This window comes from Protopterus annectens, chromosome 2.part1 (genome assembly GCF_019279795.1).
Source record: "Protopterus annectens isolate FY-2018-M chromosome 2.part1, PAN1.0, whole genome shotgun sequence".
Lineage (NCBI taxonomy): Eukaryota > Metazoa > Chordata > Ceratodontiformes > Protopteridae > Protopterus > Protopterus annectens.
The window spans coordinates 98,008,594-98,022,619 of record NC_056729.1 but is presented as its reverse complement, the minus strand read 5'-3'; the positions used below and the strand labels follow the sequence as shown (position 1 = coordinate 98,022,619).

Below are 14,026 nucleotides of genomic sequence, written 5' to 3'. Positions count from 1 at the left end.
TCTCAGTGTTGTGAAACATTTTGAGGCAAGTTTCAAATCTTTTCAAGATATAAAATAAATGAAGATTTAAAAAAAAAGCTATAGCTGTAAACTATGTACCCACACATAAACTGGTTCATCAATACACATATTTATGGGGACACAATAAAATGAAGTATTTGGGAATATGGATTAAAAAGGATTCTGTGATTGCAGCTAAGGATATGTGGAAACAGACTAAACAAAAGATAATAAAAAAACTGAGAAACTGGAAACACTTGTTTATGCATATGGATAGCAAGATACAAGCAGTGAAAATGTTTTTGGTCCCTTTAGTTTTACATACAGGTCAACCATAAGTTTTATCAACCCATGGAGAGACTGTAGACAGTAATTAATAGAGTTGAAGGATTTATTCTGGGAGGGGAAGAGGGCAAGGGTCAAGTGGGATGAGCTGATCCTTCCACTAGAACAAGGTGGTTTAGGATTACCTGATTTGAAGGGATATTTTAGAGCTACGCAGTTATAGGACATAAACATACAAGTAGAAAGCTACAAGTCAAGTAGAAAGGGATGATGAAGAAACATGGGGGAAATTCGAGAAATAAAGAGACAGTGCAATTTTGGATGCAGATCCTTAAAAAGAATAACAGCAGCCACACAGTATACATTCTGCTACTTTATGAATATAATATTCTAAGAACTAACCCAACACGAGAATGGAAAAAGGAGATTCTGCCAATACAGATGACTGCAATTAGGTTACAAAGAATAGGCAAGAGGAAGCTGGAACTGACTGGAGAAAACTGGCATACGAACCAAGGTACTGTGAGCAGATAACTAGAAAGGGAAAGGTAATAGAATGGGAAGAGGTCAAGAAGAAATTTGGACTGCAGGTTAGAGACTGCGTTCCCTATCGGGGATTGACATCGGAGTATAGGAAAAGAGAAATAGACAGGAGAACCCTAAAAGAAAGACCTGCTCTGGTAGAGGGTTCAGTCTAGAACAGCAGCTGTTGTTAAAAATGAGGATTAGTAGGGAGTGCAAAATATTGCACAGTAGCTATAAGAAGCAATCAGAGGAGGTTAGAAAAGACTGGGAAGAGAAATTTAATAAGCAATTGAAAAGGAAACAATGGAAGGACGTGTGTGTAGTTCCCAAGTATGCAATGATGTGTAAAAGATTTAGGATTTCTGCTTGAAAATGTTTGCATAGGTATTTTATACCCCAATCAGATTCCAAAGTGTTCTTCCTCATGTAGATGGTAAATATTAGAGGTGTGACAGGGTAGAAAGAGTTAATTGTGAAAATGTGTCTTGGGAGTGTAATGAGTTGGCAGACTTTAAAAGTTCCCTAAAGATTACTCTGTCAGAAATACTGGTGGAGCAAATGGGTGTAACTAACAAAACTATTTTTTTTAGCTGGTATGCAGGATCTGAATAGCCTAATTCTGGTGGCTGCCAAAAAAAAGCAATTACTAGAAAATGGAAATCTAAGTCTAAATCAACTATATTTGAAGTGAATAATGCAACAGATATAAAACTGGAAGTGGGATCATTAGAAATTTGTAGGAGCAAATTACATAGAAGAAATAGAAATTGTGGGAAGAATACATGCAGAGTAATGTTTTGAAGGAGGACTGAGGTTTAAGGAAAGGCATTAATTCAGCAAGTTTTATAATGCTGGATTGATGATAACTGTATAAAATAATATATCTGATATATAATGTTTGTAACTATGAGCATGTTAACATGGCTTGTTTTCTTTTATATAAATGTATGCTTGCCTATGTCTTAAGTGTTAATTCAAACTTTTTCTTCTTTCGGTTTTACCCTGATAGGGGTCGCCACAGCGGATCACCTGTCCGCTCATGATTGGCAGTGGAGTTTTACAGTGTCGAGTTGCCAGCCTGGCGCCCAACCTTCCATAGAAGGCACACACATGCACTTACTCACACCTAGGGCCAATTTAGAGTGTCCAATCCACCTACAGCATGTCTTTGGGATGTGGGAGGAAACCAGAGCACCCAGAGGAAACCCACGTGACCACAGGGAGGACATGCAGACTCCGCACAGAAGGCACCCCAGCCAAGGATCAAACCGGAGAATCTCTTGCTGTGAGGCGGCAATGCTAACCACTGCACCACCGTGACCGCCCCTTAAGTGTTAATTCAATAAAGGTGTTAAAAAATAAAAAGAAGATTCCAAGGTGTTTGTCAACCAGCAATGATCTCTAATGATCAATGTGTGTTTATGCTAATAAAGTAATGCTCTGTTTAAAAACAAAGGAGAATGACTGCTCGTATCACTGAACTGTATGTAATAGTGACAGTGATGTTAACTGATAGCACACTGGGTAGATTTTACAAGCACAAATGCCTGTTCTCTAAAGACACTCCCTTGGATTCAACAACGTCTACACTAAGTGTACACCGTTCTGAGTGAATAGACAACACAGACATAACTCACACCTTCTTCCTCCTAATTTCAGTTTTTCTACTGATATTCTTTCAGCTTTAAATACTGACAGGGACCACAAAGTGTAGACTACAAGTACACTTAGTGTAATTTTTTCCAAATGACTAGAAAGCACAAAAAATGTGATAAGAATTTTCTTGAATACATATTGTGTATACTTAGTGTAGGCTTTATTGAATCTGCCCCACTGTGTGAACTGATAATGGATACAACCCTGAAACATGTCTTTGCCCTCCCAGTATGAAAAAAGTAATCAGCATACATGAACTGTGACAAAACTACATAACTCTGTCTTAATTCAGTGCCTATCTAATCCACACAAAAAAGTAACTTGACCCTGACTTGTCTGAATTAAAACTTAGGCATGGGAAGTTAGCAGATATACAAATATACACGTGACAGAAGATGGCAAATTTAACACGGTTTGGAATTTTATTTTATAAATATGAGTATCTCTCTGATATGCATACAGTCCTTCTGTAAGGCTAGTGATTAAACTAATCTGCAGTCTCGATCCATCAGCTTTAGGACAAAAAGGATATTTATATACAATGTATATTCAAATTATGCCACATTTGGACCTGAAGTCCAAGATTACTGGTAACAGAAAATCAAATTTAGGGAAGAAACACTGAATAGTAAGAGTATAAAGATTTAATCAAACTACAGTATATACATTAAGTTTCAAATAAAACACCACGATTAACATACATGTTGGTATACAAACATTTAAAACTAAACTGATCAGAAATCAGATCAAAAACTGCTGCTGACAAACTGTCTAGGATATTCACCCTAAACTTAACGAAAACTCGGTAATCTTGTAGAACCGGCTGGACTAGCATACTGAACTGGATCTGTATTAGAAAGGGCACTTTGTTTCAACTTTGTTCTTGCTTTTCTTCTGACAGTATCGTTCATTTTGCATTAAACAATATATAAAAACAACAGAGATCCTGTCTCCAAACACTTCTTGTTTACATGCCGTTGTAAGCTGGACCACCACCTCCTTCGGGTACCACCCAATTGATATTTTGACTTGGATCCTTAATATCACAAGTTTTACAGTGGACACAGTTCTGGGCATTGATCTGTAGCCTCATTCCATCACCAGTTTCTAATGGAACATACTCGTACACACCTAGAAAAGACAAAGATATTTTGAAACTAGCAGCAAAGCACTTCTAAAATTTACCAAGATCACCACACCCCTTTTTAATGCATCACAAAGGAACAGATGAAGGTGAAATAAAAATGCAAATAAATATGGATCACTTAGTCCAAATTTTTGTTTTCAGCTAAGAGAACCACTGAAGTTCATGTTTAAGCTATGGCCACTTAATCGTCCCTTAGTTCTATTCCACTAACATTACTTTACATTACAGTTTTTGCATGTTCACTTGTATCCTGTTACTGTTTAGCTGAAAGGTTGTTCCAGTAATATACCATTATCAATAAGAGGAAAGTACAGCTGTGTGTAGTACTTGCTGTAAAACTATAACCTTGTATTATCTACTGTACATTACTAACTGAGGTAGTGTTTATTCTTTTTGGGTACCATTTGTGCATTACTTAGTCACTGCTATTTTTTACCTTCTATTTCTGTGTTACTACTTCACTGAATTACATGCTGGTCTTGGTTGAAAGGACTCTGAGTATTAGACAGCTCCAACCTGCTACACACACACACATACACACAATAGATCACTGAGAGGCACACTTGCCTAGTGTAACAAATGGACTTTGACTCAATCAGTGTCACTTCTTGGCTTATTTTTTCCCAGAAGCAAAAAGGTTCATATTTTTGCATATGACCATTTCTGCTTCACACAAGTATCTGTGGTGTTGATGTGTACCTTATATAAAGCCAGGGTTACAGCACTATCTCTTTAGCTGTCCAAGGCAGAAATTAACTAAAAATATGAAGTGTATTTAACATTACAGTGTGAGTATATATATTTCCAAGGTATAATCAGAGATTAAGGGACTACTGTGGGCAGAAATTGAAAGAGTATGCATTTTTATCTTACTATAGGTTCTATACAATATAAATCTGTCAGCACCAAAGTAACTGCTTTACTAATTCTATTTTTATCTAATCCCGAGTGCCCTCATAGGTCAGACACACTAATATGTTCTTGTTTTCTTGGGAAGCTGCTCTTTCCCATAGTGCACTGTTGAGGGCATATTTAATGACATTGCAGTGCCCTAGTCTATCCAATGAGACCACACCCCCATAAACTTAGAAAGGAAGCAGTGAGAACTGCTGTCATGCGTGACAACTTTGCGAAGGCTGCCAGCCTAGTCAAATAGAATTTAATATATCATTCTATCAACTGTATAAATAAATGTAAAATACAAGTTTGTGTTTTTAAATGTAAGAAAACACTGTGAAATGTGGAACTGCAAAATATGTGACAACATTGCACTCTACTGGCCCAGTGAAGCATGTTGTATCCTTTCATGTTAGAATTTAGCCCGAGGGCAGCTGGATGAAGATTTCATGCCCATTGTTTTAAGGCTAAAATTTATGACTAGAATTTAGATGTGGAAGGTGCTTTATTGCTTTAGTTTCTGTTAGTATATACATGTGAAATGTCTTCTATTGTTGTAAGTTTCTGTGCAGGTGTTAGATTGCTAAATAATCCAGTTTGTGGCCTGAGAACTCAGACCAAGTGTTGCAATATGATGCAATATGAATACTGGGAAAACCTAAGTGTCAAAAATGATGTAATTTTGGGAGGGACTTACAGACATGTTTGTTAGTAATGTTAAAATACTATTTCTCACAAGAGACCAGGGGCATTTTGATCTGGACATCTAACTTATCAGCACTCTGCTTATGCTCACATGTAAGTTTTTAGCACTGTGATATCTTGTAGGAATAGTTAAAGCTAGTAAAGATTAATTAGGTATTTTTCTTTGAAACCAGACCTGTCCTACTGTCTTATTTTAAGTTTCTGTGTGATCTGTGAACTCTTAGATATCTCTGTGGTGTAGTAGATTTGTCTTGTGTTTTAATTATTTATTATAAAATATTTTAAAACCTTCTACCTGTGGCTGGTTTGTGTAGAGATGAAGTATGCTTTAGAGTACATTATATATTTATAGAGTTTACTGTCTAAGCTCTTTCAATAAGCCTTAGACTGTATAGTCACATTACCATTGGATATTAATATTGCACAGTAATAATTGGACACCCTTTTAAGGGCCTTTTAGTAGCTGATATTATTAACTGAGTGGTGGCAGTAATTACTACTGTATAGTCTGGGTAAAGGGGCACAGCTGGAGAATCTGCGTCAGCCTTTCCCAGGAGTGTATGTGAAGTTGTATAAATACTTATCTCAAAGTATGTGTGTGTTGTGTCAGCTACTTGGGCAGGGACATGAAGCACTGATTGGACAGAGAGGATACTGAGGTCCTAACTTGCCCAGTTATGCTGAGACTTGGACCCTATAGCTGTGCCAGTGGGGAGTCTTATTGGGGACCTGGTGAGCAAGGAAGCAGCCAGCCCCAGACTTACTGTGATCTTTGTGTGCACTTAAGGGAAATTGTACTTTACTGTGTGTATTAGTTATCCTTTCCTCCTCTAGGAGATGACCTCCCTGGTGTTACTGGTGAGGATTGAGGCTCCTTGAATGCTGGGCCAGGGCATGGTCGTGACAAGTGTTTGGCAGTGGTGGGATCTACTTCACATACTAATTGGCTTGTAGTGGTGTGGGTAGAGTGAATTCCTGTAGCTTATGTATAGTGACCTCTAAACGTGTCTTGTACTCTAAAACAGCCACGCAGTGTACACCAAGAGTTCAGATCACAACTGTTTATTTCTTTTGTTAGCTTAGTGTTAGTCAGGGTGAACAGGCAGCATGTCAGCAGAAGAGTATGGAAAGCTGACAATAAGCCAGCTGGCGGAGATGTGCCAGGCTAGGGGGCTGGTGCATGGTAACCTGACTAAGGCAGACTTGATTGCAGCCTTGGTTAAAGCTGCATCAGAAAACAGCAGCCTGGAGGATAATCAGACTGACAGTAGAGATACAATATTCTTGGAGAAAGGACAGCTCAACTTTTCCGCAATGGACTTAAAAATCCAGCTGGAGCTAAAGAGACTTGAGTTGGAGGCTAGGCTATGAAATGAGAAGCAGCCGAGAGAATGAGGAGACTAGAAGCTGAAGAACAGGAACGGCAGAGAAAGCATGAGAGGGAAATGCTGACTCTTCGCCAGAATCATGGAGGTAATGGGGAAGGGAGTAACCGGATCCCAGAAGCACAAAAGGTCAGTAAATTTCTTCCACAGTTTAAAAAGGGGGATAATTTTGATAGCTTCACTCATGTTTGAGCGGGTATGTAAACAGCATGAAGTTGACCAAAGGCTTTGGGTACGGTTCCTGACCCCCTTACTCCATGGTAAAGCTGTAACTTCTTAAGCAAAAATACTTGACACTGACTTTTTTGATTATACTGCTGTAAAAATACATTTGTTAGAATGTTCTAAGCTAACACCTGAAATGTACAGGAAAAAGTTTTGTGAGCATAGACGCAAGGCAGATGAAAATGTATGTGAATATGTTGTTGAACTGAGCACTTATTTTCATAGCTGGGTGAGTGGATGTCAGGTCACCACTTTTGAAGGGCTAACAGACCTTTTGGTAAAGGAACAAGCCCTTAGCACTTTGCCTGATGACATGAGGATCTGGTTAGCTGATAAACAGTGTGCTCCTTCAGAGGAGTTGGGGAAGAAGGTTCATAGGTTCATAGGTTCATACTAGGCTATCTGCCCGAGGGCATTTACAAGCCTAGCCCATCGTTTTGTGGCTTACGCCACCCCTTAAGTATGGGGAACTATACCCATTATTTTGCTGTGCCTCTGTCGAGCAGTGACACTGAGGTAATCCCTGGGGTATATCTGCGATCTCCCATCCATTGGTCAAGATTTCTCTTGAACAAGGCCAGCGAGGTGCTCTGCCTCACATATACCGGGATTTTGTTCCACAGCATAGGGAGTCTTTGGGTGATGAATCTATCCCTCCAGCACGTCCTATTAATAGCCGTCGAGGTTTAAGTCTCCCGCCTTGTGGCTCTGGTGGATCTAGATTTTTGAGGTGAAGCATATTCATCAAATCTGGGTTTGACATGGCCTTGTATGTTAGGCAAAGGTCACCTCTGAGCAAGCGGTGTTTACTGAATAGAGCTGTAGTTCTTTCAGTCGGGCAGCATAGGACAGATTTTGAGACCCTTTATCCTTTTGGTGAGGAACTTTTGTGGTCTCTCCAGCTGCTGCAAGTGTCGGGTCAGATACATTCGAATGGGGCATTGTACTCAATCATTGGTCTGATGAGTGATGAGTAAAGCGAGACCATGACCTCCCTTGATCTAGATGAGAATCCCTTCATGATAAGGTGGGCAATGTAGAAGGTCTTCCTAACTACTTTAGCTACATGGGTGTCGAATGACAGACTACAATCAACCTGGGTCCCCAAGTCCCTGATAACTTCTTCTGTGCTCAGTGGATTGCCACCTATTTGGTAGCTAGGGGTAACCTTGTTTTTCCCGAAGGGTATGACTATGCATTTTTTGGCATTTAACTTTAGGCCATGGCTCTGGCACCAGTTATCCATTTCTGTGAGACCCTTCTGAAGGATATCTGTGTCAGATGTGTTTTCTACTATGGCTCCCAGTTTGCAGTCATCTGCAAACTTTGTCAGCCATAACCCTCCTGTGTTTGCTTGTACTTGGAAAAGTAGATGCCAAACAAGAGTGGGCCCAGGACTGAGCCCTGTGGGACCCCACTTGTGACAGGCTTTGAGTCTGACATGGCGCCAGCAACTCTGACCCTGTGGGTTCTGTCACTCAGCCAGTTTGCAACCCATCTTGTGATGTATGGGTTAACATTTAAGCTGCTGAGTTTTTCAATGATACCCGAGTGAGGTATTGTATCGAAGGCCTTCGCCAGATCCAGGTAGGCTGTATGGACTGCCTTTCCCTCATCAATGGCTTTGGTGACTGTTTCGAAAAAGTCAACCAAGTTTAAAAGGCATGATCTGCCTTTGACAAAGCCAAACTGGGTTGGATCCAAGGTCTGCAAATTCCTATGTCTTTATTTATGAGGTCCATTATGATCCTCTCCATGGCTTTGCAGATAAGGCTTGTCAAGCTAATAGGGCGGTAATTTCCAGGGTCGGTGGAAGCACCGCCTTTGTGAAGTGGGACCACAGTTGCAGTGCGCCACCCCCTGGGTACATATCCAGAGGTAAGACTTTGATTAAATAGCTGTCCTAGTTGTGGGTTTAATTCCTCATTGAGTTCGTGGAGCACACAGCCGGGGACACCATCGGTCCCATGGATGCTGTGTTTTTGCTTTGGAGAGAGCAGTTTTAACTTGGGCGTTGGAAATGTTTGGGGGCTGCAATCGTTTGGTATAGATATCTCTCCTTTGGGGAGGGGAGAAGTTTGCACTGAACCTGTCAGCCAGTATGTTGGCAATGTCTGTAGGATCAGTAATCTTCACATCATTTTGACTAGTTCTGAGCATATCTGGGAGTTTCCTCCCAGGTTTCTAACATAGCTAAAGAATGCCTTATGATTGTCTTTTGAGTCTTTAGCTATTTTTCTCTCAAAATTTGCTTTGGATGATTTTATGAGAGCTCTTAGTTTTTACTTATAGTGATCAAGGGTGTCTTACCTTTTAAGGATTTTGCTCTATCTTGTAGTAGCTTTCTTTTGTTGTAGAGTTTGTTTATGGCTGGGGTCCACCAGAGTGGACGCTTGCCTTTGGTACAGAGAGTCTTTGTTTTGCTTGGGATTGCCTTATCCATGCAGTCCTGCAGGTGCTGGTAGAAGGCATTTGTGAGTGATTCAGCGGCTTGAGTACTGTTTTCCACTGCTCGGGGCCTTAAAGGAGACCACACTAGTCTTTAGAAGTGTGAAGTCGGCTTTTGAGAAGTTTTTACTGTGGTCTTTTTTATTTCAGGTGGGGGTGGGATGAGGACCTCCAGCGAGATTAGTTTGTGATCTGATCTCACCAGTGAGGGGTATACTTCCGGTGTTGAACATTGTGCTCCCATGTTCGTGATGACGAGATCAAGCATGTTATCTCCTCTTGTGGGGATGGTGACTAGTTGTTCCATGGCATTTGAGTTTATGAATTCCAGGAACTTTTGGGCTAGGGTGTTTGGGCTTGAGTAGTGTTCCCAGTCTATATTAGGGTAATTGAAGTCACCTAGTATGATGGTGTTTGGTGATACATTTATCCCCTCTAGTGTTTTCAGGAAGGCCATGTGAGGTTCCTGAGTTTGTGAGGGTGGCCTGTAACATGCTACAATTTGCAGAGCAGTCTTGCCTATGGTTAATTGCACCTGGATGGTCTCCGATGCATCGTGCGTTGCCACCAGTCTTGAGGTGTGGGTGTCCTTGATGAATATGGATACCCCCCCTCCTTTCTTGGTATTGTCCGGATTTTGGGGCGAACGCATGATATGAGGTAAAACCTGATAGTGCTGGGGTGCTCTCAGGAGCCTTGAACCAGGTTTCTGTCACAGCACAGACATCGATGTTCTCCATATTGAGAAGGGCCTCGAAAGTGCATTTTGAGATTTAGACTTCTGGCATTGAGCAGCATTACCCTTAGTTTTTTCCTTTTTGTGTTCTAGGGTGGTAGGTTTAGAATTTGAGCCTTGCCTAAAAAGGCACTATGGGGGTGGCAAGAGCCTTTGCCAATATCCGGAATCCCAGGGTGACAGGTGCAAGCCGCCCTTGCGAAGCAGCGTGGCTTGTCCAGCATGTCATCCCAGGCAGACAGACACTGGATCCCCTTTGAATGACACCAGTGGTTAAGCCAATTGTTAAAGCTGATCATCTTATCTCTGTATTGTGGCATCATTCTTGGTGAAGGTAGGATACTGCTCAAGGTCAGGGTCATACCTGCCTGGGCTACATAATCAGAGAGCTCCTCAATGTCTCTTTTCATGTAGTCCAAGGAGGTACGTCTCAGGTCCTTTACACCAGCATGGACAATGACTGAGTCATATTTGTACCTGCTGTTGAGAGACCTGAGTGCTTATGCTATGTGGCGGATTCTAGCCCGACAGGCAGCTTACTGTGACCTTCTCCTTACTCAGTCTGGTGAGCGGAACGTCAGTGTGTCTGACTATGGAGTCACCAATGACTAGTGTGTCTGGCATTGTGTTTGGCCTTAAGGGCTGTGACTGTTTGACACTCTGACTGTGAGGTCTATGTGTTGCAGGTGCTGTGTTCTGAGGTGGTGGTTGTTTGGGTGTCTGCTTAGGTGGCCTCTGCTGTTTTGGTAGATTTTTGTTCAGAGCCTCGAGTATGTCTTTGTGTGTTTATGTGTATGATTTGAGGTTGTGATGGTACTATGTGAGACTGGGTCTATAGTGTGTGTGGTAACCTTCTCCTCCTGACTGGTCTTGCCAGTCCTATGTTGAGAGAGCTCAGCCTCCAGTTTGGCCGTATAGTTGCATCTCTCGCATGTATTTGTGTTTTGTGGGAGGAGGAGAGGGTTGTCAGTGTACATGAGGCAATTGTAACATTGCCTCAAAATTCCCAGGTTCACCAGCTGAGCAGGAGAGGACACTAGCAACTGATCCGTCGACATGCTAGAAGGAATAGACAAAAACTTTGAAAAAGATTCCGGGGGACGTGGGTGACAGAAATGGGGGTTTGCCTTTTTGGGGTACTATCTATGACAAGAGTGCCGTATCAAGGTAATAAGTACTGTAGGAGCAAGTGCTAGGTTTAACAGATAGAGAATATTCTACTTGGAGTCAAGTAGAGAAGATCTTTATAGTTATAGGATACGCTGATTAGATCAGTAGTATAGTTTGAGGAAGGTAGTTTTAAGGGAAAATTTGAAGAGTGGAATTTAGGTAGCACTAATAGTTTAATTCTGCTTAACCGGCGCTGCCCTAGTGTGCAACAGTGGCAACTCCGCGCTAAATCGCGCTAACGCGAGTTTAGCGTTTTTTATATCAGGGGGCTGAAAGAAGCTAGGAACTGGCCCAAACGACCAATAAACTACAAGTTGCTGGCTGAAACCTCACAAAACTGGACCAACAGGCAGCTCAATGCTTCCCACTCCCACTGGTAAGCAAAGGAACTTCCTCCTTTCCAAATTAGGTAAAGAATCAGTAACAGGAACTGCAAACAAAGTCCAGGGATCAGCAAGCTCTGAAACTGGACTAATCTAGCTTAGCAAGGCGGGAAAACAAGAGATATTTTTTGTTTTTTTTTTTTTCAAGAGACAAGCAGAACAGATACAGTAAACACTTATAACTGCTATAAATCGCTATCACAGCCTACACAAACAATTTGCAACAGTTACAGATATTTAAAGTAACAAACTGAGAAACAAGTGCAATATCAGAATAAATGCAGAATAAAACAGTAGCAATGTATCAGCAAACAGGCGAAAATACAGTAGCAAGATAAATAGAAGTGGAAAGCCACAAAAAATACTTATATCAGGTAAAGTCGCTTTTTCAGCTCTCTGAAGCTTGGATTACTCTGCTGGCCACCACGAGGATCTTGTGCTGAGTAGGTACAAGCCAAAAAACGTTAGCGTTTTTTATATCAGGGGGCTGAAAGAAGCTAGGAACTGGCCCAAAACGACCAATAAACTACAAGTTGCTGGCTGAAACCTCACAAAACTGGACCAACAGGCAGCTCAATGCTTCCCACTCCCACTGGTAAGCAATGTTTTGAATGCAACCAGTGGGGCCATGGGGCATACAGATGTCCATGGAGACCTATACCTAGCAAGCAGGGCAGCCCTGCACAGGAAAGGGACCCCCAGTACTGCTCATGGGACTAAAGGAACTCATGGTGGGCAGCACAGACTGCCCCAACAGAATCTGCCAATAGCAAGTGAAGCCACTAGTCCAGGTACACGTCCAGGAGCTAGTGTTAAATGTTTTGAATGCAACCAGTGGGGCCATGGGGCATACAGATGTCCATGGAGACAAGGTAGGGAACCAAAGGTGAGAGAGCCAGTAAGTGGTAAAGGCAAAATGCCAATAGTAGGTTGTCTTGAGACAACAGGGGTATGGAACTACCATCCTGCAGATGTCCTGACAGAAGGATTTGGATGAGGCAGTACTATGTACTTATGCAGTTACATGCAGTGAGGCTAGGAGACAAGCATGTGGGTCTGGCAGCCTGGGGGAGACTCAGACAGACTGCATACGCCAGGACTGCTGATGTGGTTACTTCAGGGAGTGAGCTACGCTGTAGCAGTGAGATTGAAGGTGAGCTGCTTGTGGGTACTGATGTTCCCTTGGACAGGGTAACTGCAAAGGTAGAGGTGAGTAGTAGTACCCAGGCTGACAGTGAGGCACCACTGTCAGAGGATGCCAGACTTCCTGTGGAAGGAGAGCTGGGAAGGGTTACAAGGACAGACTTGAGACAGGCTCAGCTCTCAGACCCTACACTGCAAGGCCTGAGGCAGGTAGCTTGGGAGGCACCTGATTCTCAAGGGAAGGGGGAATCTGTATACTGGAACAAAAGGTTACTGTACAGAGAGTGGACCCCTGAGGGAGGGCAAGAAAGTACAGTTTTGTACCTACCATAAATGTAGATGTCCGATAGGTATGCATCTGCAGTCCTTACATATGGGTTGTCCTGCCTCAGGCAGCCCTTTGGTCGGCCGGATTCCAAAGTCTGGGTCCGGCGTCGGCTGATGTCGCCCTTTTCCCCAACGTCAGAGCGCCTGGGGTACAAAAGCGTCAGTTGACGCCATGTTCCTCAGTTTTTCTTGCCCCAGATGCCAGGTGCCCTCTAAGGAAGGCTAAATTTTGGAGAAATGAATAAATTCCAATCATGCAAACCAATAAAAAACAAATACACCATAAAAGATAACCCCGGCTAACTAAAAAGAGGGATAGGTACCCAAAGAATACCACAGAGGGGTAGGAGGGAGGGAAAACCTGACTGCAGATGCATACCTATCGGACATCTACATTTATGGTAGGTACAAAACTGTACTATGTCCTTCAAGGATGCATCTGCAGTCCTTACATATGGGTAGAATACCATAGCCAAGCTGGGGGTGGTAGGATCTAAGAAAAGGATGGTGTAGCTAACATGCCCTGCAGGACTGCAGTAGCAAAGCCTGCTCTGGATCTGGAATATAAAGGCAAGTTGTAATGCTTGGAAAATGTATGCACAGAGCTCCATGTAGCAGCTTCTAAAATGTCCTTTGTAGCCACCCCTCTTAAGAAGGCTGTGGAGGTGGCTGTTGCTCTGGTGGAATGAGGTCTGATGTTAGCTGGCACAGCTTTTCCATGAAAAGAGTAACAGAATCGAATGCAATTTCCTATCCATTTTGAAATTGTTTGTTTGGAAATTGCTCTTCCTTGTACACCAGCAGCATATGCTACAAACAGTTGGTCAGTTTTTCTGTAAGTCTTAGTTCTGTCCAAGTAGTAGCGCAACTGTCTGTGAATGTCCAGGGTATGCAGAAGTTTCTCTCCTTTATTTTGTGGTTTTGGAAAGAAAGTAGGCAGGTGGATAGCTTGGTTCAGTGAGACCCTGGATACCACCTTTGGCATGAATGAAGG

At 42.2% G+C, this 14,026-nt stretch overlaps 1 protein-coding gene across 1 annotated transcript in view; it reads right to left on the bottom strand.

The window, feature by feature from the left end:
• Positions 1 to 2,864: 2,864 nt before the first annotated feature.
• ETFDH (electron transfer flavoprotein dehydrogenase) overlaps positions 2,865 to 14,026 on the bottom strand; it is a 1,111,536-nt gene continuing 1,100,374 nt past the window's right edge. The window contains exon 13 of the mRNA XM_044062047.1: positions 2,865 to 3,597. Coding sequence (XP_043917982.1) covers positions 3,434 to 3,597 — 164 coding nt within the window. The 3' untranslated portion in view covers positions 2,865 to 3,433. The remainder of the gene's footprint in view (positions 3,598 to 14,026) is intronic.